The sequence below is a fragment of the Puntigrus tetrazona genome, chromosome 21, assembly GCF_018831695.1.
Source record: "Puntigrus tetrazona isolate hp1 chromosome 21, ASM1883169v1, whole genome shotgun sequence".
Taxonomy (NCBI): Eukaryota; Metazoa; Chordata; class Actinopteri; order Cypriniformes; family Cyprinidae; genus Puntigrus; species Puntigrus tetrazona.
The window spans coordinates 18,441,790-18,467,125 of NC_056719.1; the positions used below are offsets into that span (position 1 = coordinate 18,441,790).

The 25,336-nt window shown below is 39.7% G+C and overlaps 1 protein-coding gene across 1 annotated transcript in view; it reads left to right on the forward strand.

The window, feature by feature from the left end:
- The window catches only part of gabrg2 (gamma-aminobutyric acid type A receptor subunit gamma2), a 43,860-nt gene extending 18,906 nt beyond the window's left edge, over positions 1 to 24,954 (forward strand). The window contains exons 7-11 of the mRNA XM_043221251.1: positions 2,223 to 2,360; positions 15,297 to 15,449; positions 17,535 to 17,740; positions 19,255 to 19,278; positions 22,384 to 24,954. Of these exons, the coding sequence (XP_043077186.1) occupies positions 2,223 to 2,360; positions 15,297 to 15,449; positions 17,535 to 17,740; positions 19,255 to 19,278; positions 22,384 to 22,662 (800 nt within the window). The 3' untranslated portion in view covers positions 22,663 to 24,954. The remainder of the gene's footprint in view (positions 1 to 2,222; positions 2,361 to 15,296; positions 15,450 to 17,534; positions 17,741 to 19,254; positions 19,279 to 22,383) is intronic.
- Positions 24,955 to 25,336: the final 382 nt, after the last annotated feature.

Consider the following 25,336-nt stretch of genomic DNA (forward strand, 5'->3'; position numbering starts at 1 on the left):
TCTCTTATAGCTAGTTATATCTCAGCCAAATACTGTCTTATCATAACGAAGCACACATCAGTCGAAAGCGTACTTTGCAACTACCATTTTTCAACTTTCAGATTAATACATTTGCCCCCTTATTAAACCTGCATTTGAATATATTTATTTAATTGCATTATAGTGTTGTTTTTTTTTTATTTACTATAGCATTATGCTTTATACTGAATTTTAAAAAGGAAAAGGAAAAGGGTCTAATAATGTGTTTCAATGCACTACGTCCAGTATTTTTCCATTTAATCGACACAAGGTTTTTTTTAATCGAGTACTCAGACGGAATCAGAGTAATCCTGAGCGTGCCGGAACAATCACACTCGGGTTTGGACTGCAGCTTTTCTCCCCGTCTGAAAGCCCCCTGAAGCCCACATGACAGCTTTGAATGTTTGGAGATCCATTCCCTTTTTAAGCAAAAGCTCCTTTCTCCGACAGGGAATGCATTTTCTGGCATGAGCCGAGAGACTCCTGTGCTCCGAGGGCATCGTTAAAACAGGCAGATGTGCTTCAGACGCCTGACACGGTTCTTCAATTTATCCTGTCACTAAATGGGAGACGTAGAGCCTGACTCAGTGCGAGGGGTCCAGAACACACCATGGGGGCGTCTTGGTGAAAAGCTCTGAGGGTGTTGTTGCACAGTTGAATTGTTGTCATGTGAAACTCAGCGGTGACAGAATACAATCAATAACAGAGCAACCCGAAGCGGGTGAAGGCCGTGCTCCCTGGTTTTGTCCAAGTTTGAAGCAGCAGTACAGCAAAATACATAAAAAGCTAAAGTTCCAAGCTTCCAGTAACACACTTCTGAACGCATAAGAGAGAACAGTCACTCAGACTGGAATAGAATCCAAAATACTGGTGCATCTGATGAATGAGTTCCTCTAACAGTGGAAAGTGAGACTTTTCACATCATTATTGGGTGCTTAAAAATATATATTTGCTTATGTTTCATCATTGCATGATTATGTAAACAAACCAGGTATTTGAACTAGTTAGCTGAAAGAGTCAGCTCGTGGGAAAGAACCAGTTTTCTGGACTACAGGCGTGTTGTAAGTAATGATCGGTTTACTTCAGAAGACCTCACTATATCAACAGAAGCAATCTTGTGTCGCCTGCTTGTTTTGTAATAGCCGTTGAGAATAAATCACCAAGGAACGTGGTTTCAGCTGAAAATATTCTTGAACTAAAGACTATAAGAATCTCAGAATGAACGCAGGCATGAATCTACTTCAGAGTTTCCTCCGGATGTCGCATTTCACTGATACTCCTCATCTTTTTGGCATAATTCACAATTTTTCACAATTCATCAAATATTTCACAATCTCAATTTGCAAAGCTTATGCAATCAATGGAAAAACCATCTAATTGTGTATTGGTGGCAGGCTTTAAATAAATGTATTTTTCCTCATTTATCTTTCGTATCAATGTAGATTTCGATGTAGATTATGGACTCTTTTTTTCTTAGTAAACATTGCGAGGTGTTTTTCTGTGGACAGAGCTTATGTGGAGGCAGAAAGATTCCCCTGAGCGCTTTAATAACGCTGGCTATGAAGTCTGTTAGCTTGGGTTTTTTTACAGTAACTGGAGAAATTCAGATTTGACCTGTTTATGTCCGTCACTCACTGTCCCATACGCTCACTCAATGGATGGCTTCCGGTTGAGTGACCTCCGACGTTTATAGTTAAGATGAACTCAACATGCACACACATGCACAGACATTATTTCATACGTGACATGGATAAAAAATCTGTAGCCCCTAACAACAAAAGACAATACTTTATTTAACCTGTGTCCGGTCCGTTGGTTTTATGTCATTTTATCACGTTGTTGTATTTTTTTCTGGCAGTGGCACCAGGTATGAGTTAAACATTGAAATTGAAGCCTCCCCTACGTAGATTCAGCTCCAACATCACAACAAGAAGATATTTTAAGCTCGCTGTGTCGCTGTTTTGAAATGGCCGCCTCCAGTTTGTCTTTGTTTTGCCTCCAGCTAGAGATGTGAGGTAACTGTGACGTCGGCCCTAAAAGGGTCTATAAAAAGAAAGCTTCTTTTTTTTGTGATAGTAGTCTTAGCTGAATGACATTTACATATGCATTTATGCACTTGGATATTTTATCCATAGCAAGGTTTTTTATTACTCTGCAGCTGTTTGTTGTTTTTTTGGACCAACTCCATTCCTTTGTTTCTGCAGATGGTTACCCCAAAGAGGAGATCGTGTACAAGTGGAAGCGCAGCTCGGTGGAGGTCGGAGACATCCGCTCTTGGCGTCTTTATCAGTTCTCCTTCGTTGGCCTGAGAAACACCACAGAGGTTGTCCGGACTGTGTCAGGTACAGATTCAGCCCTAAATACTCACGTTCTTCTTAAATTTCTAACATTTGTTGCAAATATGTTTGCAAAAACTCTGATTAACTGAACAGAAGGGTCCATATTCTCTGATTCGAAGTCACTGAAGTCCGGTCGTAAGGGCCATTTTTTTAAATGAAGATTTGTGCGTTATGTAAATAAATCAAACGCTGAATAAATAGTCTTTCCATCGATGTCTGGTTTGTTAGGATAGGAAAGTCTTTGATGGAGCAAGAAATACTGAGAAAATCACCTTTAAAGCTGTCCAAATTAAGTTCTTAGCCATGCATATTACTAATCACAAAAAGGTTTCGATACATTTATGCTAGGAAATTCACATGATCTCTACTTAATGATTATTTTTAATAATTCTTGACTAATACAATGTATTGTTGTGCTACTTATGACTGCTTTAGTGCTGCAGGGTCACATATTTTTATTAGGTTTGTCTTTTACAATAAACTATGCTCATCTGATCATATAGCTTACAGATCTAGTCTGGTGATGTCCACGTTTTTTTAACAAGCATCTTAGTGGTTAGTACCTCGGTTCCAGAATTTCTCCCAATGAGAAAACCCATCTACGTTTATGAAATACTACCGTTGTTGTATTTGTTCACACGTCGTGAGGTACATTTATAAATGGTGCACCCATCTCCGGTGTGAGAACCGAGCCCTGTCTCAGCAGACTCAGACGTCTCTTTAGCGGTTAAACGCGAGACGTAATTAATTCGTGGTTTATCTAATGCTTCTCTTCATGGAGATCAATGCATTGGCCTGTGGCTGAATCACAGCTGTGGTGAAAAAGAGCAAGTGTGATCGCATTTGCCGGCGTGCATCTTAAGCGAGATAATGAATCGACTGAGAAACAGACTATGACAAAAATAACGGGGGAGAGAGAGAGAGCGGCCATTGGCTTGTGGAGGCAGTCGGCAATTTGCAGCCACCCGATTGCATCATGGGACTCGCTTTAAAAAGATGTTAGATGTAAGTGTTGGTGTAGATACACGCTTCTTTTTTGGGAGTAGAGCTATTCTGGGAGTGACCTGATGCTGTTGTCTGTGTGCATCGGTCTGTGTGATTTGGCTCGAGTCGTGAATGCCCTGGGACACATCAACTTCCTTCTCCGTTTACAGACACCCACGGTTTGCAGATGAGACTCTGGCGCTGCTAATCTGGAGGCAGCGGTGGTGAATGAACATGGCTCTTTTTGAGGGCACGAGTCTAGAACATTGTCAGGCTCCCAGCCCTCTTGATTGGTCCAGATTTAAGATAAGAAGCGGCCTTTTACCACCGTACAGACGTGTATTTTCTACTTTCATTTCCTTTTTGTCAGGATAAGACATAAAGACAAAGATGCTGGTGTCTGAAAGTAGCAACACTTTTAGGTAGAGATGGATGGGCTGAATCATAAATAAGTTTAATACTGCTTTAAATAGTTTTTCCTGAAAAAATGAAATAAATAAATAAACAGCTGATTTGCTAATTGTCTGAGCCAAAGTGTATCGAACAATCTATTCATGAAGCATTAAAAGATGAATTATTTTCACCCCAAATACTAATTAGCTGTAGTTTTAAATGTTTTTTTATTTGACGCTGTCCTTGGTTTTGCCGGTAAGATTTTTTTTACTCATTGAAACACAAAAACAATTGTAATATTCTTCCTTATTCTTTCTTATTCATTTTAATATGTAGTCAGAATAAGCATGCTGTTTGAATTTTTTTCCAAAGTTATTATTGTGTAACACAGAATGACAATATAATCTTATTTCAATCAAATTTTTACAATTTATTTTTCAAAAAACGTATTTATGACGTCTTTGACCATACAGACCCATATAGACTCATCAAAGACACAAGTTCCTGCCGATTATGTTCTCTTTCTAACCGCATCAAACGTCTTTTTTTCATTCCTCGTTCCCTATCAATATGTTCTTCAGCAGCAAATAACATGACGCTTGACCCATGTTCATCACCTGTTGGAAATCTGCGAGACTATAGTATAAGTATAGCGTACCTCGTGATAATCTTTGTGTCATTTAAGTTGAAATGCAATCCGTTGTTTCCCATTAATCACCTTTTCTGGCAGCTGTCGCAGTAATGAACAGAAGATGTTGTCACACTTCTCATAATATGATAAAATGTCTTTGAAGCTATTGCTTTGGCAAAGCATCTGTCAAACAAATTAAAATCAAAAGCGGGATACGGTTTAGTGCCCTTACTGCTCCTCGAAGGTCTTCAGCTGCACACAACACAGACTGTTACGTATTATTTTCACATTTGCGTGATTTCCAAAATGCATGTAGATGGATTATTAGAGTATTTCACCAGATTTGAGGCGCATTGTAGACCTGTTTTCACTGAAGCTGCAAGTAAATAAAAGAATCAGCAAGTGAAGAAATGAAGACAAGAAATTATAGTTTGCCTATTGTAAAATTGGCTAAAATTGTATTATATATGTATTATAAAATATAATTTTTATTAACTTTTTTTTTTTAAAGCTGATTCAAGTTTTATCTGAAGTGTGGTGTTCCTCAAAGCTCTATTCTGGCCACTATTTTATTCTTCTTCTAAACTGATTTTTAACAAACACAGAGCATTGTTTCATTGCTATTCTGCTATTATATATGTATTATAATATATAAATATATATATATATTTTATTAACATTTATTCTATATTGCAGTTGTATTACAGTATAATATATTACTGTATTAGTATGATAACAATGTACTAATATGAATACAAAATATTATTATATTCTAATTGGCTATTGCTAAATATAGATAGACTTGTCTTGGATTTAGACCTCAAAGACTTGGATTGGACTTGGACCTTAGGAACACGTGAACACGTCTGCTATCAAGTTAACATTTTTTCAATCGTTTTTTGTCAGTCATCTGTTTTAAAAAGAGAGTTGTGCCTAAGAAAGATCAGTCACTGAATTACTCTTAAACTTCAATCACCCAGCCGGACCAGCTAAAAAAAGTGTTCAAAACCTCTGAAACCAGGATGAAATAAGTAGATTGTGTAAGTGTTCTGACCTGTAACTCAGCTCTGATTAGAGCCTCAGGTCTTTTCGGATATGATTCAACAAGGCTTTAATCATCTGGGGATTTTCTGCCATTTTTCTCAGTATATCCTTTCAAGCTGTGTCAGGTTGCCTGCCCGTGGACAGACAGTTTCTCAGATCTAGGCTCTGGCCTGGCCACTCAGTATTCACAGTAATCCCTAAAACACTTTTGCGTTGTCTTGGCTTGCTTAGGATACTTGTCCTGTGGGAAGATGAACATCCGGCCAAGTCTGAGGTTCTGAGAGCTCTGGACCAATTTCTTGTTGAGAATTTGTCTGTATTTCATCCTCATGCATCGGTGATGAGTGCTCTCTGGATTTCTCACAGCAATTAAAACCTGCTTGTTATTCCAGCAAGGCTTTTCACTCATGTATCTTATCTACTGTAACCAAGTATGTTAAAAGGACCATCTCTAAATTCTTCACGGACATGAATGATAGACTCGTGTTGAAAAGTCTTACCTAATTTAAGTTTACCCAATTTCTAATTTTCCATTTTTTTTTTAAATCCAGTAGTGTATTTGAAATCTGTCATTTTGGGTTTAAAAAGAAAATAACCTGCTCTTTTAAGTGCGCTAACATACAGGGTATATTTCCCTAAGCTGACTCAAGTCTTATCTGAAGTATAGTCTGTGTCGATGTTTTGTTTCCTTTCACAAAATCAGTTTTGATCTGTGGTGTTCCTCAAAGCTCTATTCTGGCCCCTATTTTATTCTTCTTCTATACTGATTTTTGAGTATTGTTTCATTGCTATTCTGATTACACTCGAATTCCTGTGTCCTTTATCTTAGTTCTTATCTCCGTGTGTCTGTAGGATATGAAAGCTTAAACTTTGGATTTTAATTTTAATGAGCGTAGGACTAAAGCATTTCTGTTTCGGCCTGTATTAAAAACAAAAAAAAAGGATGCATTTGATTCTACTTTGAAATATGATGAGAAGTTAAATGCAAACTCTAGTTTCTTACAGTTAAAACTTTTAGCAAAGGTTAAGCGCTTTTTAGCCTCTTCAGAGTCGCACATCTCATCTTGTTTAGATCTTTAGTTTCCACAGATCACTGCCTTAAGAACACAAAGAGGAGAATTTGAATTTCTGACATAAAGATGATGATGGTAGTGCCTCACAGACCTTTAAAGCTTCTTCAGGCTGCAGTTTTTTCTATTATCAAAGATCTTCTGCATCAAACCAGTTCTCTCTCTCTCTCTCTCTCTCTCTCTCTCTCTCTCTCTCTCTGTCTCTCTCTCTCTCTGTCTCTCTCTCTCTCTCTCTCTCTCTCTCTCTCTCTCTCTCTCTCTCTCTCTCTCTCTCTCTCTCTCTCTCTCTCTCTCTCTCTCTCTCTCTCTCTCTCTCTCTCTCTCTCTCTCTCTCTCTCTCTCTCTCTCTCTCTCTCTCTCTCTCTCTCTCTCTCTCTCTCTCTCTCTCTCTCTCTCTCTCTCTCTCTCTCTCTCTCTCTGTCTCTCTCTCTCTCTCTCTCTCTCTCTCTCTCTCTCTCTCTCTCTCTCTCTCTCTCTCTCTCTCTCTCTCTCTCTCTCTCTCTCTCTCTCTCTCTCTCTCTCTCTCTCTCTCTCTCTCTCTCTCTCTCTCTCTCTCTCTCTCTCTCTCTCTCTCTCTCTCTCTCTCTCTCTCTCTCTCTCTCTCTCTCTCTCTCTCTCTCTCTCTCTCTCTCTCTCTCTCTCTCTCTCTCTCTCTCTCTCTCTCTCTCTCTCTCTCTCTCTCTCTCTCTCTCTCTCTCTCTCTCTCTCTCTCTCTCTCTCTCTCTCTCTCTCTCTCTCTCTCTCTCTCTCTCTCTCTCTCTCTCTCTCTCTCTCTCTCTCTCTCTCTCTCTCTCTCTCTCTCTCTCTCTCTCTCTCTCTCTCTCTCTCTCTCTCTCTCTCTCTCTCTCTCTCTCTCTCTCTCTCTCTCTCTCTCTCTCTCTCTCTCTCTCTCTCTCTCTCTCTCTCTCTCTCTCTCTCTCTCTCTCTCTCTCTCTCTCTCTCTCTCTCTCTCTCTCTCTCTCTCTCTCTCTCTCTCTCTCTCTCTCTCTCTCTCTCTCTCTCTCTCTCTCTCTCTCTCTCTCTCTCTCTCTCTCTCTCTCTCTCTCTCTCTCTCTCTCTCTCTCTCTCTCTCTCTCTCTCTCTCTCTCTCTCTCTCTCTCTCTCTCTCTCTCTCTCTCTCTCTCTCTCTCTCTCTCTCTCTCTCTCTCTCTCTCTCTCTCTCTCTCTCTCTCTCTCTCTCTCTCTCTCTCTCTCTCTCTCTCTCTCTCTCTCTGTCTCTCTCTCTCTCTCTCTCTCTCTCTCTCTCTCTCTCTCTCTCTCTCTCTCTCTCTCTCTCTCTCTCTCTCTCTCTCTCTCTCTCTCTCTCTCTCTCTCTCTCTCTCTCTCTCTCTCTCTCTCTCTCTCTCTCTCTCTCTCTCTCTCTCTCTCTCTCTCTCTCTCTCTCTCTCTCTCTCTCTCTCTCTCTCTCTCTCTCTCTCTCTCTGTCTCTCTCTCTCTCTCTCTCTGTCTCTCTCTCATCAAACAACATCAACTGGAGCCTCAACAAACTGACTCAGGACTCAGATGGGCGAGACATGCTAGTCTTATTATTTGATGCATTAAGTATTACTCACTTCTTTTCACAAGATGTGTTAAAATTAGGCCAGTGATGATTCATTCAAGCTGTTGATTTGCTGAATTGCAGATTTTGGCAAAGCTGCATGATTTTCCTTTTCTGCTTGAACTTCTCCGATCATGATTGTTGCTGCATGCTCTTAAATATTAGAATATTATTGTAAACGGCCATAAATGAGTTTGTTGGACGAGTACCGGCTTCTAGCCTTAGTTATAGGTATTTGGATCAAGTAACTATCTTCAGTTACAGGCAGAATCAGTCTTTGCCAGGAACCCAAAATAGTTACTTGATCCAAATACCTAAAATTTAAAACATTTTGCTGCCTAGCAGAATCATTCAAATCATTGTCGAACCTGAAGTATACTAAACTGTATCTACAGGTAATTAGGAGCCACAACCTACACTTAAATAAGACTGGGTAAATAATTGTTTTAGTGTGAAAATTATAGTACTATACTTATAAAGACAGACGAATGAAAGAATATGCAAGCCCTCTTATGTAAGCAGCCTACTTAGTCCAAGTCTCTCACTAGAGAACTATAACTATCAACACCTCCCATCCGTCCCTATTACTTTAACTGAAAGGACTTATCATATAATTCGGGTGAAAATATCCTTTTACTCAATCGCAGAATATTATAGCGAGTTGAAGGTGCTTTTTCTACACTTAAAAGACACCTTTATCCAAACTGACATGCAGTGCATTCAAAGTATACATATTTTATCAGCATGCGTGTTCCCTCGGAGTCTAACCCTGGATGACCCATAGCAGAAACTCTGAATACTGAATGTCAAAGTGACATTTGAGGGTTTTTTCATTTTATAAGGTTTTAAAGTAATCTTTTGTAATCTTCTTTTGTTGTAGTTGTTGCTGTTGTTGTTACGGAGGTTGGAGTGTAGGAAAAAAGCATTTAAAGCATTTAAGGGGTAATGCACCCATTACCTACCTTTATCACTTCTGCTCTCAAAGATGGAGTACGTTATTTACATTCATTGATCGGCCAGATGCTTTTATCCAAAGTGCATTCAAACGGTGTGTCAATATTAATATCTATCAGCTCACAACATAATGCATAATAAATTATTCATGTGGTGAGAAAAACGTTAGAAATATTAAGTCGTTCACTGCCTGCACTTTTTGTTCCTTGCAAAAACTTCATGAGACGTGGCTGAGAAGCAAAGCATTAAAAAACTAGATGATTTAAGATATTATTAAACTAATATTTAAGGTGTTATAATACAGAGTAATTACCTACAAGGTGGCTAATTTAAATGAATTTGTACAACCTCAGTTGTACAACCAAGTTTTTTGCTAAATTGTACGTATATACAGTATGTTCGTATGAATTTGCCCCTAAACCCATCACTGGGGTTTTAGACAAATCGTACAAAATCGTACAAGTGAGGTCGTACAAATTTATACGAATTAGCCACAAATTTGTGCATTAAAAATTTGCATGAATTGGTCGTGAGACTGTGTTGGTCGTTCCATAACTTAGTTACATGGTGAGTACATTTCGTTGAAAGTACAAAGGCTTACTAACTAAATAACTCAGTATTATTGACCTTAAAATTGTAAAATTTCATACGCATGTAGTCGGTGACTATGGGAGCATCTGTGTCTATCGTAATTATAAATGTGTCAGCATTGCCTAGTGGATTCGGGATCTAGGACCATAATTAATTACAGGAATAATGAAAAAGGATGCAGTAGAAGTATATCCCTTCAGCTTTCTTTCAGGGAGTTAAAAATGTTGCGTGAACCATTTAACAGTTAGCAGCGTTTAGAGGTTTTCTCCTAAGAGATGCTGTCTTATCTTCAGCAAGACAAACTCTCTTTGCGTCAGGTGAGATGATTGACCTTCGTGGTGTGTTTTTAGGTCATTGTTGATCTGTGCTGACTGAATCTGAGCCGGGACAGCTCTAAACACATACACCTCGTGTCCATTCCAAAGATGATCTTCTTTATAGAAGAACTGGCCGGGTTTTTTTATTTGATTTTGGGTGAAATCTAGTCTGGTCTTTCTGTTCCTGATGCTCCAGTGCTTTGCACCTTGTAGTAAACTCTCTGTTTCTACGTTCATGAAGTCTTCTCTGGACTTTGATGGTAAGTTTCTTGTTGGTGATACAGAGCTCAACAGTGCATCAATCCTTCTTTTCTTCATACATCGAGTGAAAAACGTATAGACCATTGTCTAAATCACAGATTTCTATATTCTATTTCTGTTTTTTCCCCCGTGAATACATTGATTCAGACTCCCGTTTTTGTTTGACAGAGTAAGAATCCAACGCTATTATTCGAGTCTAAAATCTCTGACAATGCCTGCATCTCTGCTTCAGCTGTGAATCTCATCTGACGTCATCAACACCTTTTTAACTGTGAGATTTTTTTCTTCTGTAATAGAATATTGAAGAAACGCTGCAGACGCTGACTGCTTTGTGCCACATAGATCTAAACCTTATCCTTCTTTTTTCAGTGTAGTTAATAACAGCTTAAATTGACGGAGCGAGAAATATTTCAGTAAAAGAAAACATCGGCATACAGAATTTTCTTCTGTTTTTTCCGCTACATAAGATTCACCGAGTATATCCCGGCTCCTGCAGCATATTCTGTGAATAAGACCAGGGCCTGTAGTTTATCACTGACTAAAGCTGCAGCTCTTTTGCTTTTCACTAATTAGATCACGTCTGTTTGAAATGTACATTATTATTATTTTTCTCTCCCCCAGCACATCCAGGATTAGTTTGTTCATCAGCGCCCCGATTGTTCTGCAAAGATAAGCCTCTCTTAAACCAGTTAAAAAGGGGAGAATAAAAAGGATCTTTGGTGTCTGGATGGGTTTGCAACACAGCTTGACAGAGCTAGTTATGTAACTGTCATGGAGCTTAGATGTAAAACCGAGGAAAAATATGTTTTTTCCACATTTGAAGGTCAAATTCCTATAAAAAGGCCCTTAAAATGCAAGCGATTTTACTGCAACGCTTAATCATTATTCTAAATTTAGGGGACAAGGATTAAAACAATTAACAGGCATTTGATTAGGGATACTTATAATGTGTGCAATGCATGGGGCCTCCGGAAAAAGTGACATTGAAAAAATATGATATAGACTGGCAATGCTGTAAGTCAGATAAATAAAATATCTAAATGCGAAATTGCATACTTCAATGGTCATTTTGTGCAAAAGCCACATTTGTATATAGAAGTCCCCGGCCTGTGCTGAAGCTATTTTAAACGTCTTTTGGCAAGCGCTCTTTCTGTTCATGGTTGCTTGTGATTTGCATATAGGTCTCAACAATGCATGAAAGAGACAGAAGGAAAAGAGAGATATAAAAAAAAAAACGCTGCCCTCAAAGAGAAGCCTGGGAATGTTCCCACTGTGCAGAGATAAAAGGCAAACAGACATCTCATATCATCTTTTTTTTTATCCGTGCACCATTTGTTCCATTACAGGCAAGCAGACTGTCAGATGAGATCTCCTGGCAGATTCAGCCTTTGAGGTGCTGCGCTGTGCTCTCATTAGGGACAATCTAAGCACTGGGCTGCTTTGAAGTCCGTGAGCTGAGAATGAAATAAATGCAGTGGAGATGACGCAGCTACTTCAGTCAAACATTCACAGCATCTGAGCAGAGAACTGATATACTTCCTGTGCCTTCTTCTAGACTTCGGTTGGAAAAAACAGGAAGAAATCGGTTTCGGTTCAAAAACACATTCCGCCTCTGCAGCTTCCACATCAGTGATCAGGGCTAAAACATTCATCACATATCAAAACGATCTCTTCTTTCATTTATATATTACCCTACTTGACGACTTTGAATTTTACTGCAGGGTGCACTATATGATACAGAACATGCTTGTGGTGATAGTTTTGCAGTAGTATTAGTTCCTGTTACTCTAATCACGTATCACAATACTATTTCTCAAATTATCACATTGATAATTGAGATTCTTCTACTTCACAAACATAATTTAATATTAAGTGGTTTACAAAAAGAGAAGTTGTTACATGTCCACTCATTAGTTGCCATAGTCACCCATTGACCACAATCCAACCTTGTTGTGAGTGTGTGTGTGTGTGTGTGTGTGTGTGAGTGAGTCAGTGAGTGTGTGTGAGTCAGTGTGAGTGAGTGTGTGTGTTGGTTTTTGTGGTTTATGTGGACACAAATGAATGTTTAATGACATGACTGAAGGTGGTTTATGAGGACACGGCCAATGTCCCCATAATTCAAAAGGCTTAAAAAACATACTAAATTATGTTTTTTGAAAATCTAAAAATGCATAAAGTTTCCTGTAAGGGGTAGATTTAGGTGTAGGGTTGGTGTAGGGCAATAACATACACTCATAACGTGTGTGTGTGTGTGTGTGTGTGTGTGTGTGTGTGTTGTGTCTCTCTTGTGCTTTATCTATTGATGAATGTAATAATTGGTTGACTGCTTCCTGTATTTCTGTTCTTTGTTCCTTGTGTTTTTGATCTAGCTTATTTCATGAAATATCCTGCACTTAAATATAGCATGCCTTCACCTTCTCCTCAACATTACAGAGGTTTATCACTGACACCACTGTATCATTTACATTTTCATATTCTTGGTTACTGTATAGAACCAATGGTCTAAATAAGAGCTGCTTCTTATAATTAATAAAGCTTTTTAATCATAAAATGACACACAGCGATCATAGTCTTGACTGACAGTTTGAAAGCTGCCCAGCTCTCCTTCTTTAATTACCAATACTTTATTGAGCCATGTGTTAATGGGATTGAATGTTATCGGCGTGTTTCCCCAAGACGAACGTCTCCTCTAATGAGTCTTGCAAAACCCATCAAACACTTTCAGCTGGTGTTTTTGACAGCGGGTCATGGGAGCCATTAGGGCGATGCCTTATTAGTAAACACAGACAGTAACAGTCCTTGACTTTGACTTTGCTGACTATGCTAAATTAGGGTGTTTTTCCAGCAATTTGCCAGCAGAAAAAGGCAGGCTGTTGCTTAGGGGCTTCATCTAATGCAGGTCGTAATGAATACAAATTGAAATGGTGGACCACGGTAAGCGTACTTTGGGAGCAGTCCATCAGAAAAGTGCCCTGTCAGTAGAAAGCACAGAAACACTGCAGGTGAAGTACACCTAATGATGCCATCAGTAAGCGGGAAATAAGGAAGGAAGCGTCGTGTCAGAAAATTGCAAAGAGGTTACCTTACTCTCATCATTAACTTTTTGAAAAGGAGGGTCTGTAAGGGTGTACTAGTTAAGGTTATTGTCAAACACAGAAAAACAGCAGAGATTCTGCAGTCAATAAGGAAAAGCAACAGACAAAGCCTGTGCCACAGCTACTGCATTAGCTAGAGAGATACTGTATGCTGTGCACACGGTAGCCTTTTACGGTAACACTTTATTTTAAGGTGTCCTTGTTACACCTTACATGTACTTATTATTATAATAACAATTAATTATGCATGATTACATGCAAGTAACTCTAAGCCAAAACCTAACCCTAACCATATAGTAAGTACATTTGGTTAATTAATAACAAATAATGCATAATCCCATTTACTGTAAAACATATGAAGCACCACCCGTGTTACACCGAATTAGTTCTGTCCAGTTACATGCAAGATATGGTTACACTACATTATTATACATGTAAGTACTGAGTAATATTAATTTACTATATGGTTAGGGACTTGCATGTAATTTATTGTTATTATAATAGTGGATGTATCATGTAAGAACAAATCTTCTTTTGTTTACATGTAAGCCCCAGCTCAGTCGCAAATGTTTTTTTGCATCGAATGCAAGAGTGTGTGACGCTCATCATAGGGTGCTCTGCCCATGTCAGGGTGTCTGTGATTTGTTCTTGGTAGTGTGTATGATGTAAGAACTGGGTGTTTTTGACAAATGACTGCTCCTTGTGAGTCCTCTCTTAAAAGCCACATACAGACTGCAGTGTTCTCGAGGGACGTGCAGATTGCACTGCCGTGTTGTTTTTTTTTCAGACAGAATCCTTTGATGTTTGGACAGAGAGAAAGATGCTGTTTTCCCTCCTCCCACTTTCCAGAGTCTTTTCACTGTGGCCACAGCACACTCCACATCACTTTTTGCTTGCGGGTATCTTAGTCGACTGGTAATGTGTGTGAACAACAGTACTGTGGCCCGTTATCAGACATAAGACTTTATGTGGATTTCTGTGGTGACTAAGTGCTCTTTATTGGGCTGCAGTGACATTGAGATTAGCTTTTTCACTGTAGCATGAAAAATAATCCTCAACAAGAAGATGCATTTTTCTGAACAGGGAGGTTTGAATTATGCAAGTATAGTCCTGGCCACTAGTCAAACTGACAGGCCCGATTTCTGGACTTGACGATACGTTGGTGTCCTTTGCGTGTACTATGAAGGCTAACTTGGCTCATACATGGGGAAACAAAAATCTTTGGCCCCCAAATAGCAGGTCTCCAGCAATGGGCAGGTTTTCTTTTTCAGGCCAATGTTCTGGATGAGAACATACAAACATACTCTCAATACCCTTGTACTTACTTCATACTGCTAGTACTGAGAATCAAACCGAGACTAACTCTCTAACCATTAGGCCATGACTGAAGATGCAGATGAACTGAGGTTGCGTCTAATTTGGTGAATACCTTGGCTTTTGCAAATATTATGAATGCCTGTTCTGCAGCTATGAGAATGTCTTTCTTGTCACACTTTATTTAGACAAGTCAAATCAATGCACAGCTGGATCTTGGGCTCTACAGCCATGCTGATACATGACACAGGGCTGGTTGAGTCAACACTGAAAAATCACCTCCAGTATGCATTTTAGCTATAATCACTTTAGCCTTGGCATTTGGATGTCCTCTGGTTGTGTTTCTGTGTTGAATGTCTTGTATCAGTGTGAGGAGACCTAATGGTTTAGTCCTGTTTTTTCTGTATGCTTAATTGACCTCTAAATATGCATTATATGATTCCCTGACAGCGTAGCAGCCCTGTGATAAATGGTAGAAAAGCTGCTGTAATTTTTCCCGCATTCAGTCAAAGGTTCCCTACCAGTGAAACATTTGGAAATACATGACTGAATTTGTTCCTTCTGAAAATCCTCTTGATTTAAAAGAAACATGGTGACTCAGTAGTGCTGGTTAATAGAATGCCCAGACTGCTCTGGTATAGTTATTAAAGAACATTTTGAAAGATGTATTTAATGAAAACTAAAATAACAAGGAGAGAGCAGTTGTGTGAATGCGTTTATAATATAAGTTTTTTTTTGTCCCCAGGAGATTATGTGGTTCTGACCGTCTTCTTTGACTTAAGCAGAAGAATGGGTTATTTCACCATCCAGACATATATCCCCTGTACCTTGATCGTTGTTCTGTCCTGGGTTTCATTTTGGATCAACAAGGATGCTGTGCCAGCCAGAACTTCTCTGGGTAAGACTTTCTGTTTTTCTGTTTCTGATGAACAGTAAATCTAAGCATCCTTAAAACAATTTTACTTCAGAATATTATATAGAATTTATAAGAATGTCTATTTCTTTTTCCAATGGCAAATTTCTTACCTTGTCTTACATATAAACATATAAGAGCTACACTCCTAATTTTTTTTTAATGGATAATACATTTTATGTAAATCCTGGGCAGTTTCACACCAGTCTACATGGATTTATTGTCAGATGACACAAGCTCCACCCACCGATGTGTCGCATCACTGATGCCACATAATGGAGCACTCACAGTTCAGATTGCCAGCCTCACTCAACCAAACCCTCTCTACCACATACCCACCTCCCTGCTCGAGCCAGTAAGCAGCACACCTTATTCCTGGAGAGGTACTGCCATCTGTGCCCCCATCTTGTGGCCTATCTTGAACTGAAAGAACTGTAATGCCAGATACCAACACACTGTGATGTCCTGCATATGCAGAGTTTGGCCTAGGTATTCTGTCTAAGGTGGTGGGTGCCCTAAAGATCCCAAACAGGTGTAATCAAAAGAGTTTAGAGGCATTAGATGTTGAGACAGAGGCAAGTATATGCCTACTATACAACTGGGTATCTATTAATTCATCTTGCAGTTTGGCAAGGGAGCTAGGACAGGGAGACGTGATCCTATTGTGGACGTGATGAAAAGAATAGCCCTTTGAATTCACCTTTGGCACAAGATCGTCTTCTGCACTCACTGCTGTCATCAGGGCACTCAGAACTTCCTCCTAGCATTGTTTAAGGAGCTTGAGGTAGTACACTTGACATGCCCTGCTCCTATCTGGGAGGCATGCTACTGCACAACCTGGGTAGAGGAAGCCAAAGAGAAAAGAGAAAGGGAGGAGAATAGGACTGGGTGGGACTCGACCAATTTGGCTACATCTCTGGAAGCTCAGCAGTGAGCTGGACAATGAAATCGATAGGTGTCACAGACCTGCTGGATCATCACAATGGCTCACTGTTTTTCCCCAGTTCAATGGACCAAAAGCACTGCTGCTGTCGCTCTAGGGCAGGGATCCTTAAATCTGGCTCATGAGATCCACTTTGCTGCAGAGTTTAGCTCTAACCCTAATCAAATACGCTAATGTAAAATCACAGGCAGGTGAGTTTGATAATGGTTGGAGTTAAACTCTGCAGGAAAGTGGACCTCACCAGCCAAATTTAACGAACCTTGTTCTAGGGTGTGGACCGCACAGGATGACCTGCTTGAGGTTTATATTTCAGGCCGATCTGCATGGTTAACTGAGATGCTACTCCAGAAATCAGTCACTGAGCATGCCGCCCCCACATGCCTCTGCTGTCTTCTCGAATGAGACCACGAATGCCTCTGGTTTAACCTGTGAACATTTTGGCAAGTAGCATGTGTGTAACTATAGACTGATTGTTCACAGCGTTGCCTTTGTGGCTCATTATGCTCCCCAGCATATATTCCAACCCTCCTTCCAGTCACAGAGGAGTTCAGGAGAGCCTGATGTTGTGTTTGGTAGACTCTGGCTATTGAATTTTCCATCTCAGCAAAGGGGCAAGGAACTTTCTGTAATCCCAGGATTCCACACCACTGTAGCAAGTTTGGAGATGTGGGAAGAAGAAGGTCTGAAGCCTCGGCTTCACCCTCAGATTGTGAGCCAGCAGAAATTCCACAAATCAGACGTGGATCTGTTTGGATCTGTTTCTCCTCGAGCGCTGCTGAGCTCGGGTGCACTGGCACAGGATTTACCCAAGGCCAATTGCACCCAGAAATCTTTTGAAGAGCCTGCATTTTGTGTCAATTCTGGAGGTACCTCCTTTCCTTTTAGTAAAGATCTGCTTCCTCTGGCCCAATGCAGGTTTTGGCATCCTCAGCTGAGTATATGGAGGTTTTGGGTTTGACCCTATTCTGCCTCTCAAGTGATTATTGCTTTTGACCTCATCTTTGTACAGTAGGAAATGAAAGCCAAACCACAAATTTTACATACTTCCTATGTAAAACATAAATATCACATATAACCTCAGCAGTCCACATGCATGTTCTTATTGAAATATTATTTTTGCTCCCCAGGAATCACAACTGTGCTTACCATGACCACTTTGAGTACCATTGCTAGGAAGTCCTTACCCAAAGTGTCATACGTCACGGCTATGGACCTCTTCGTATCGGTGTGTTTCATCTTTGTTTTCGCCGCTCTGATTGAGTACGGAACGCTCCACTACTTTGTGAGCAACCGCAAGCCCAGCAAAAACAAAGACAAGAAGAAGAAAAATCCTGTGAGTACACTTCCTAAAACAATTATCGACTGCCAATACAACAGTATTATAAAGAGTATTAACTACCAGTATTTTTATTTACAACTAGTCTTTCTAATTCTAATATTAGAGCTGCAATTTTTAGGGTTTTCTCTAGGATCAGGATTAGCTGCTAACTTTAAAGTCTATCCAAGGTAGAGTTCTTCAAAGTACTCCAAATAATAACACCCTTCCACATGTTAGCAAGCTACCTAGTCAGCATTTCTAGGCTTAGTGTGCTCCCTATGTGAAAATGATACCAGGCTTTGGTGAAATTCTAAGGCAGCATCGCTTCTGGACTAGAATGACATTACTTTGAGTTCAGCGTAAAGAAAAAAGCAGTGCATATATTCACAAACAAACCAGTAAAGACAAAACCTGTCTGTTTAAATGCGGAAACCTGCCGAAAAGCAGCCAGAAAGTGTCTAGCAGCCTTGTGAATTATTTGTGCTTGCTACAGCTTTGTGTTGTTAGCTTAGCAATTAAGGCTTTATTGTTAACTCTGTAGGAATCCACTTTGAGTGCCTCATGTGAGGAAAGCTATTTGTGATGCAGTTAAGTGTGATCGTTGGTTGTTGTCTATGAAGAGCGTTTCTAATCGGTCACTAATGAGTTTCCATTACGCCTGAGTAGGCGGTACACAGTGAGACAGCTCACTAGGTTTCGGTACGTAAGTGTGCATGCTCGAAGCTTTTTCTCTGTTATGTCTCTGAATCATGTGGTCAGATTTGCCATCTTGGACCACCTCTGTCAAACAGTGTCACTGAGCAGCGATGTCCTTAATCTGAATCATTTCAGCAGCAGGTTTGAAGCGCAGCCTTAGATTTTCATCTCAGCAGGGCGCTCATATCCGTAGCGCGAGGAGGGCTGATCTCAGCAAATGGGGTCGTTCCACTTTCAGATGATTAAAGGGGTGCCAGAAATGTCTTATTTGATTTGGGGGTTTAGAATGTCAGGCAGATTAATGAGTAATGATTTTCAAACCACATTCGACAGCTCGGTTCCCAGTCAAAGGCACGCTCTGAAGTAAAACTTTTCAAATAAAACCACAACAAGCTTTTGCTGAAAAAGCCTTTTGATCTCTGCAGAGTCGAAGAGTACCAGTCTCCTTCTTAGATGATTATGCTCGTCTTTTGTCGGTTGATAACGATTGTTTGCCCTCGTATGATTAAAGACATGACAGGTCTCATAGTTTCTACCAGCATTAGCGATTGCATTTTTGATGGTATTTAAAAAGCACGCACTTTAGGAAGGAGTCTAGTCTGAATTTTAGGACATGCAGTGAACCTGTTAATATATGCTGCCTTGCACACCCTTCCTCTCTGTGTCTATGTATATGTGTGAGGTTGCAGTAATTTGTTCTCTTTCCACTTTCAGAGTCTTTTTTTGCATTGTACTGTATGTCCGTTTTATGTTTTATGTTGTTGCTGTTGGTTTGTTTGTACTGGTTTTGTTTCAATTTCTAATATTTTTTTTGTTTCCTGTGTGGACAAAAGCTCCTGCGGCTCTTTTCCTCAAAGGTATATTGCTCATGTAAAGTTCACTAATCATGCATGTGTCTGCATTCTGCGCAACCACACTGCTCTTGTGTCTGGTCTTTAGATTCACTGCACTAACATCTAGTACGTTTAGCACTGAACCTCCTGTGCTGTGAAAAGCAGTGGGGCACGCTCGCCTCTTATTTTACTTTAATGCAATACAACAACAGCAATGGCTGAAAAACTTGCATCATTCCTTTAATTAAAAAGTGGCCGTCTTCCTCCTCCTCTGCGTGTTTGAGGCTTTAAACCTGACAGAAATAGTCAGCAGAGCCTTAACAGCTTGAAATAGACAACCACACTGATTAGTTTAATCCCAATTAAAGAGCATGAGCCTGATGGCTTTGGCAGATTTAGCCGTAGTTATCTTTTAAAAGTCAATGTGCATGAGGGCACAGGCCTACATTTAGCTTCTATTAAGGATTAAAAGATAGTTCTCACGAATTTGGAAAAGAGGAAATTAGATCAATGCGAAATTGCCATAGCGGACTATTCCAGTGGTTCTCAACTCGTTTCGCTTCAGGACCGATGAATCGTTCGTGTTTCTACACAAAGGGCATCTTAAATTTTTGCAAATTCACCAAAGTTTCTAGCGGCCGATTCTAAGTAAGTGAGGGATTTTTTCATTTCATTTTACACATCAACATGCTTATTGTTTTCCCCCCTGCGATCCTTTCAGATGCGCGACCTATTTTTGTCTTACAGCCCACCAGTTGAGAACCACAGTAAGCCAAACCAAAATAAAATCATGAATAATGTAAGACAGGAGAGGCACTTTCTCTTTGAGGGTTGTCGTATTTCATCCAGTTAAAGCTGCGAATTCCACTGTATTTGTTTCTTTCCACATGGCAGGCTATTTGTGCTCTTGTGCTTTCCAAACGCTTCTGCGAAACCCTTTGAGAAGCGAGTCACGTGACCCGTTTCCGCACAGCCTCAGGTGGCTCTGTCCTAAATGCTACATAATGTGCACCCGGAGAAGCCAGCGTGAACAGCTGGTCGTGCTTCGTTTTTCAAAGGGATTTGAAGCACTCTTCCAGTGCTGGGCAAAATGATTGTGAATCCAGAAATGTGGATATGTCCCAATGATCCTATTCCTCTTGGTTTTGATGGGAAATATTTACATGGAGGTCTCATAACATTTGTGTATTGCAAGTGCATTTTTAGGCCAAGGATAAGACTGAGAGTATATTAATACCTTAGTATTTAGCTGTTCTGTGTTGACGCTTAGTACCATGTTAGACAAAGCCATGTGGTCTCACATGGGAAACGTTCGAAGGTTCGATGACCTTCTAGGGTCCCACTTTATATTAAGTGGCCTTAACTACTGTGTACTTACATTTCGATGAGTCATTTGGTACAATGCACTTATTGTGTACATACATATTTGAAAAATACTAGTACTAATCGCAATTAATCACATCCGAAATAAGTTTTCTGTTCATAATATTTGCGTGTGTGTGCTGCGTATATTTATCATGTGTGTGTATAAATATGCACATTTAAATATATATATATATATATATTTAACATGCACATATTTATTAAATGTATGAATGGTTTCAAAATATATACACTCTCAGAAATAAAGGTATAAAAGCTGTCACTGGGGCGGTAGCTTTGAACTAATAGGTACAAAAATGTACATTTTAAAAAAGGTAGCATCCCAGTGACAGCTTTTGTACCTTTTATGTACTGTGTGTGTGTGACTTACATAAATACACATAGTACATGCACAAAATGTATTATTGCGGATGTGATTAATCACAATTTAATAAAAAAACTCCCTTATTTCTGTAATTAGGTTGGCTTGAGACATTTTTTTAAACTTCAGGCTTTTTACAATTGCGTTCAGATTTTCAGCCTAGGCTTTCTTAAGCCAACATGAACTTTTTAATCTAGTTCAATTTATAATTACACTGCTGACCAATCCCTTGCTCCTTAAGCCCCCCATAATCTTCCCTCACCTCAATAACAGTGGAAGTGCAAAACCCCCCTGAGACTTGAGAAAAACGTTTTAGGAAAAAAAGTATACATTCTCATGTCTTCATATTGTTTAGAGCATAAAAAAAACAAACAATTATCAGTATTTTTCATTAGTAGGGCATGCTACGTCACATGACATCAGGACTCAATAAAAAAAAGACAGAATAAAATTGCATAAATCACAAACTTATTTTTAGTTTTTGTTTAGTTTTAGTTTCTTTCACAATAATTCTCAGCTGTGTTATAACAGAATGATGTAATATACCATTTTTCTTTCTGAAAAATGTTTAAAAAAGTTTTCTCATTATCTACGATGTATCTATAAACTAACCTTAATTTGCATATTACGCATATTATGTGTTTTTTAGAAAAAGGAGTGTAATAATGGGAGTGACGTCTGTCAAAGAGATTCATAATAATACATAATAACACTGAAATATCAAATGAATGAGGAAAGAAACTATACGTCTTCCAAAATGCAAAATAAACACGCTTTCAGTCCCAGAGTCCACGTTTAAAATCAATGTCCTGTTTCATAAGAAAATATTTTGATCTGAACCCCATAACACTTTCCTGAGATTTAAAAATTAGACAGATTTAAACGATAATTACAAAATATTACCATTCAGTGTCACCAAATGCATATCGGACACGTTTGGTCGTGGTGAAACGTTCATTTGGGAGCTCTGCGTCTCAGAGAAAAACGCTGAAACATAACGTGAGGATACCGTCTAAACAAAATAAGCCCATTGCACTTCTTTTCTGATGTATGCGCATAGCAGTTAAGGCCACCTAATAAAAAGCGGGACCCATCCTGTACCTAAATGATGCAGTTACGCTTTATTTTTGCATGGTGCATACAGTAGTGTAACACAATCATTGCACAACAATATAAAACACAAACGGCTAAAAGTGCAATGAACAGCCACGACGCACACCTACCGTAATTGAGCATTCAAGCAAAGACGGACCTGTTTTTCAGCCGACTGTTGCATTCTGATGCATTCGACCTGCGACGTCAGGTGCAGAGTGTCCACTGACAGGCGTTTGAGCTGCTGGAGATGATGGGACTCGTGCTGATTTCGTGTTCTCTTCTAAAAGCAGGCCCCCACCGTGGACATCCGCCCGCGCTCGGCCACCGCCATCCAGATGAACAACGCCACCCACATGCAGGAGCGGGACGAGGAGTACGGCTACGAGTGTCTGGACGGGAAGGACTGCACCAGCTTCTTCTGCTGCTTCGAGGACTGTCGCTCAGGAGCGTGGAGACACGGCCGCTTGCACATCCGCATCGCTAAGATAGACTCTTACGCCCGCATTTTCTTTCCTACCGCATTCGGTCTATTCAACGTAGTTTACTGGTTTTCCTATCTCTATCTTTAAAGTAGTTAGAAAAAAACTAGGCTGGCCTTATTTTATGTTACAGATTCCAGCAAGACCCTTTCTTGGAAACGTGAACCCACTGAAAACGGTTGAGTCGCATCGTGTTGTTGTTGTTTTTCCGGTCTACGTGGTGTTTTTTCGGGGTTTTTTTTCCAAAGCGCATTTTAGGATTTTTTCATTTAATTTTGTCTTTTTGTTTTTGTGCATCTGTGTAACGTGGAATTGTCGGTTCGTCTATGTTTACATCTTTTTTCTAGAAAGTATATCTTGTGCATAAAGCAAAAGTTGTAGCAAAAAAAAAAACAAAAAAAAGAGAAAAAAAAAAGAACACAAAAAAAAGGGGCGGTCGGTGAAAACCTGCATCTGTCAGATTATTCCTTTTAGCCCCTAAAGAGTAAGCGCTGAAGAGATCCGGGGCAGCTTCTTGGGACGCAGGTAAAAGCAATCAATCAAACGTTAACAAACGTGTCAGAGGATTTATTTGTATACGCTCTTATTTGCTATTATTTGTGCGCTCTCGAGCGCAAACGTAAGAATTGAAGTGTTCGAAATTTCTATGCCATTCGTAACCTTGCGGTTTTTCATGTGTGTTCACGGCTGGTAAAACGTACGGTCACCTGTACAAATACTGTAAATAGATGAATACTGTATAATGTAGTGATACACATCATACTGCATGCACCTTTTAGGCCAAAAATTAGCAGAGTCTTCTATTGTCATCGATGAATAAAAAGCAAAAAAGGGTCAGGAAAGCAGTTCAGGCCACTATTAGATGTCAGTCATTTATACAGTAAATGCACAAAGATATTGTTACATGTATAAATAAGTACTGTATTCAGTTTTTTGCATCGTTTGGGTTCCCGTTCTTGAATATATATACACCCCAATTAGTCCTGCTCCCCTTTCACTCGCTGGGGTCAGTATTCTCATAATACATACCCCGTTTTATTATTATTGCTGATATTTGTTTAGTTCGGGCCATTGTTGTATTTTATTTAAACTAAGATCGTTTACCAGCACCGTCTTGTAACAGAATGCTGTCGAACAAAACGTCTAGATGCATTTTTAGTTTTCGGTTCGTGTGTTCATTTATGGCGTAATAATAATAAACTGGGCTCAGACGTAGGAGGAGGGTCACCATTGCACTCGATGCTATACATTTCAGTAGACTAAAACTTCTTTCAGTGAATTTAGTAAATACTCTGTAGATGGATATGTTAACGTGTGTGTTACTCCGCTTCGGTTTCGTTGCATTTAGCAGATGACATGCATGCATGTGATAACTATTACCTTTAGATAGAACATTAACATGCATACATAGGAACCATACGACAAACCGTCAGTACTAAAACCTAACATATGCAAGCACAACCGACTTTCTATTTTAACGACCCATCGACTTTTCAGAAATCTCAGCCCAGGTTCGTAACTATGCCTGTGAGGACTGAGAGGTGTTTGGTGTCATCACAGAAAAAAACACCGAAACCAATGCAACTAAAACACTGTGGACAACAAAATCGGAGACTTTGCCAAAGTACGATAATCAGACGCGTAGATAGTTTCGTTGCAGTTAAAACCGACGCTTTTTGTTTTTTCGTCCAAAAAACGTTCAACCGTTCGGTAGCAAAAAGGACACGCTTGTGGTTGCATCAGTACAACGTCATCTAGACCTGCATAGAGTTTGATTTCCGGTCCCTATGCATTAACCTTCCACGGGCATACGGTACGCTTTTGCATTTTGTGGCTATGTATGCATCTTGATATTTTTGCATCATACACGTGAGCATGGTTAACGTTTGATTTGTTTATACTCGTATTAAAATTAGATCCTCTTTTGAGAAATATGGAGTCTACTATCAGCCCTGTGTAGAATCAGTTTGTGTGCCACCTCCACTATAATAATCTCAGCTGAAGCTCCGTGGCGTTCTGTTTCGAGTAGTTTCTCTGGATGTTTGTCCATCACCTGTCTGTTCTTTACTGTAGGACACTTGGATGTGGTAGCAATAGAAACTGTGTGAATGTGGATCGCTTCGGTGCCAAACTATCCACCATTTTGCTTTCTGCCACTGCTTTCGGTTTTCACACCCAACAGAAACGCTTTATCCGTTTCGCTTTTATACGAAACGCAAATTGGACACACTGCTAGCGTGACGTAGAATTAGCAGCCGAGTGTCAAGTGCAACCTTAAGTGAAATGAAAAGCCCTTTTGTCTGCATTGTGCTGAAGTCGAGAGAAATGTGTTTGTTAAACCTTTAATACTCGTCATCGGTCGGAGAGCTGCAGTTAGAAAAGTCTCACTATAACCAGGATTTTCACTTACGGTCTTCTTTTTTTTTCTGACGTAAAGAAAAACTCACTTTAGCAAGTTGTGTGAAGGAGAGCTTGTTTAAGGAAATGAATGAATCCATAAATCATATGATGAAAATGTGAACAGTTTTGATTTTATTTCAGATCAAACCGTCTCGAGCCCTGCCAGCTTAGAGTCAGATCAAAATACACTTCGGTTTAAAATATTCATGTTTTAGTAATGTTTAGTAAACATCACAGAACATCTTTGCACTTACTGTGTGTGTGTTTGTGTGTGTGTGTGAGAGAGTGTGTGTGTGTGTGTGTGTGTTTAGTAATGTGTGTGTGTGTGTGAGTGTCACAGTGTGTGTGTGTGTGTGTGTGTGTG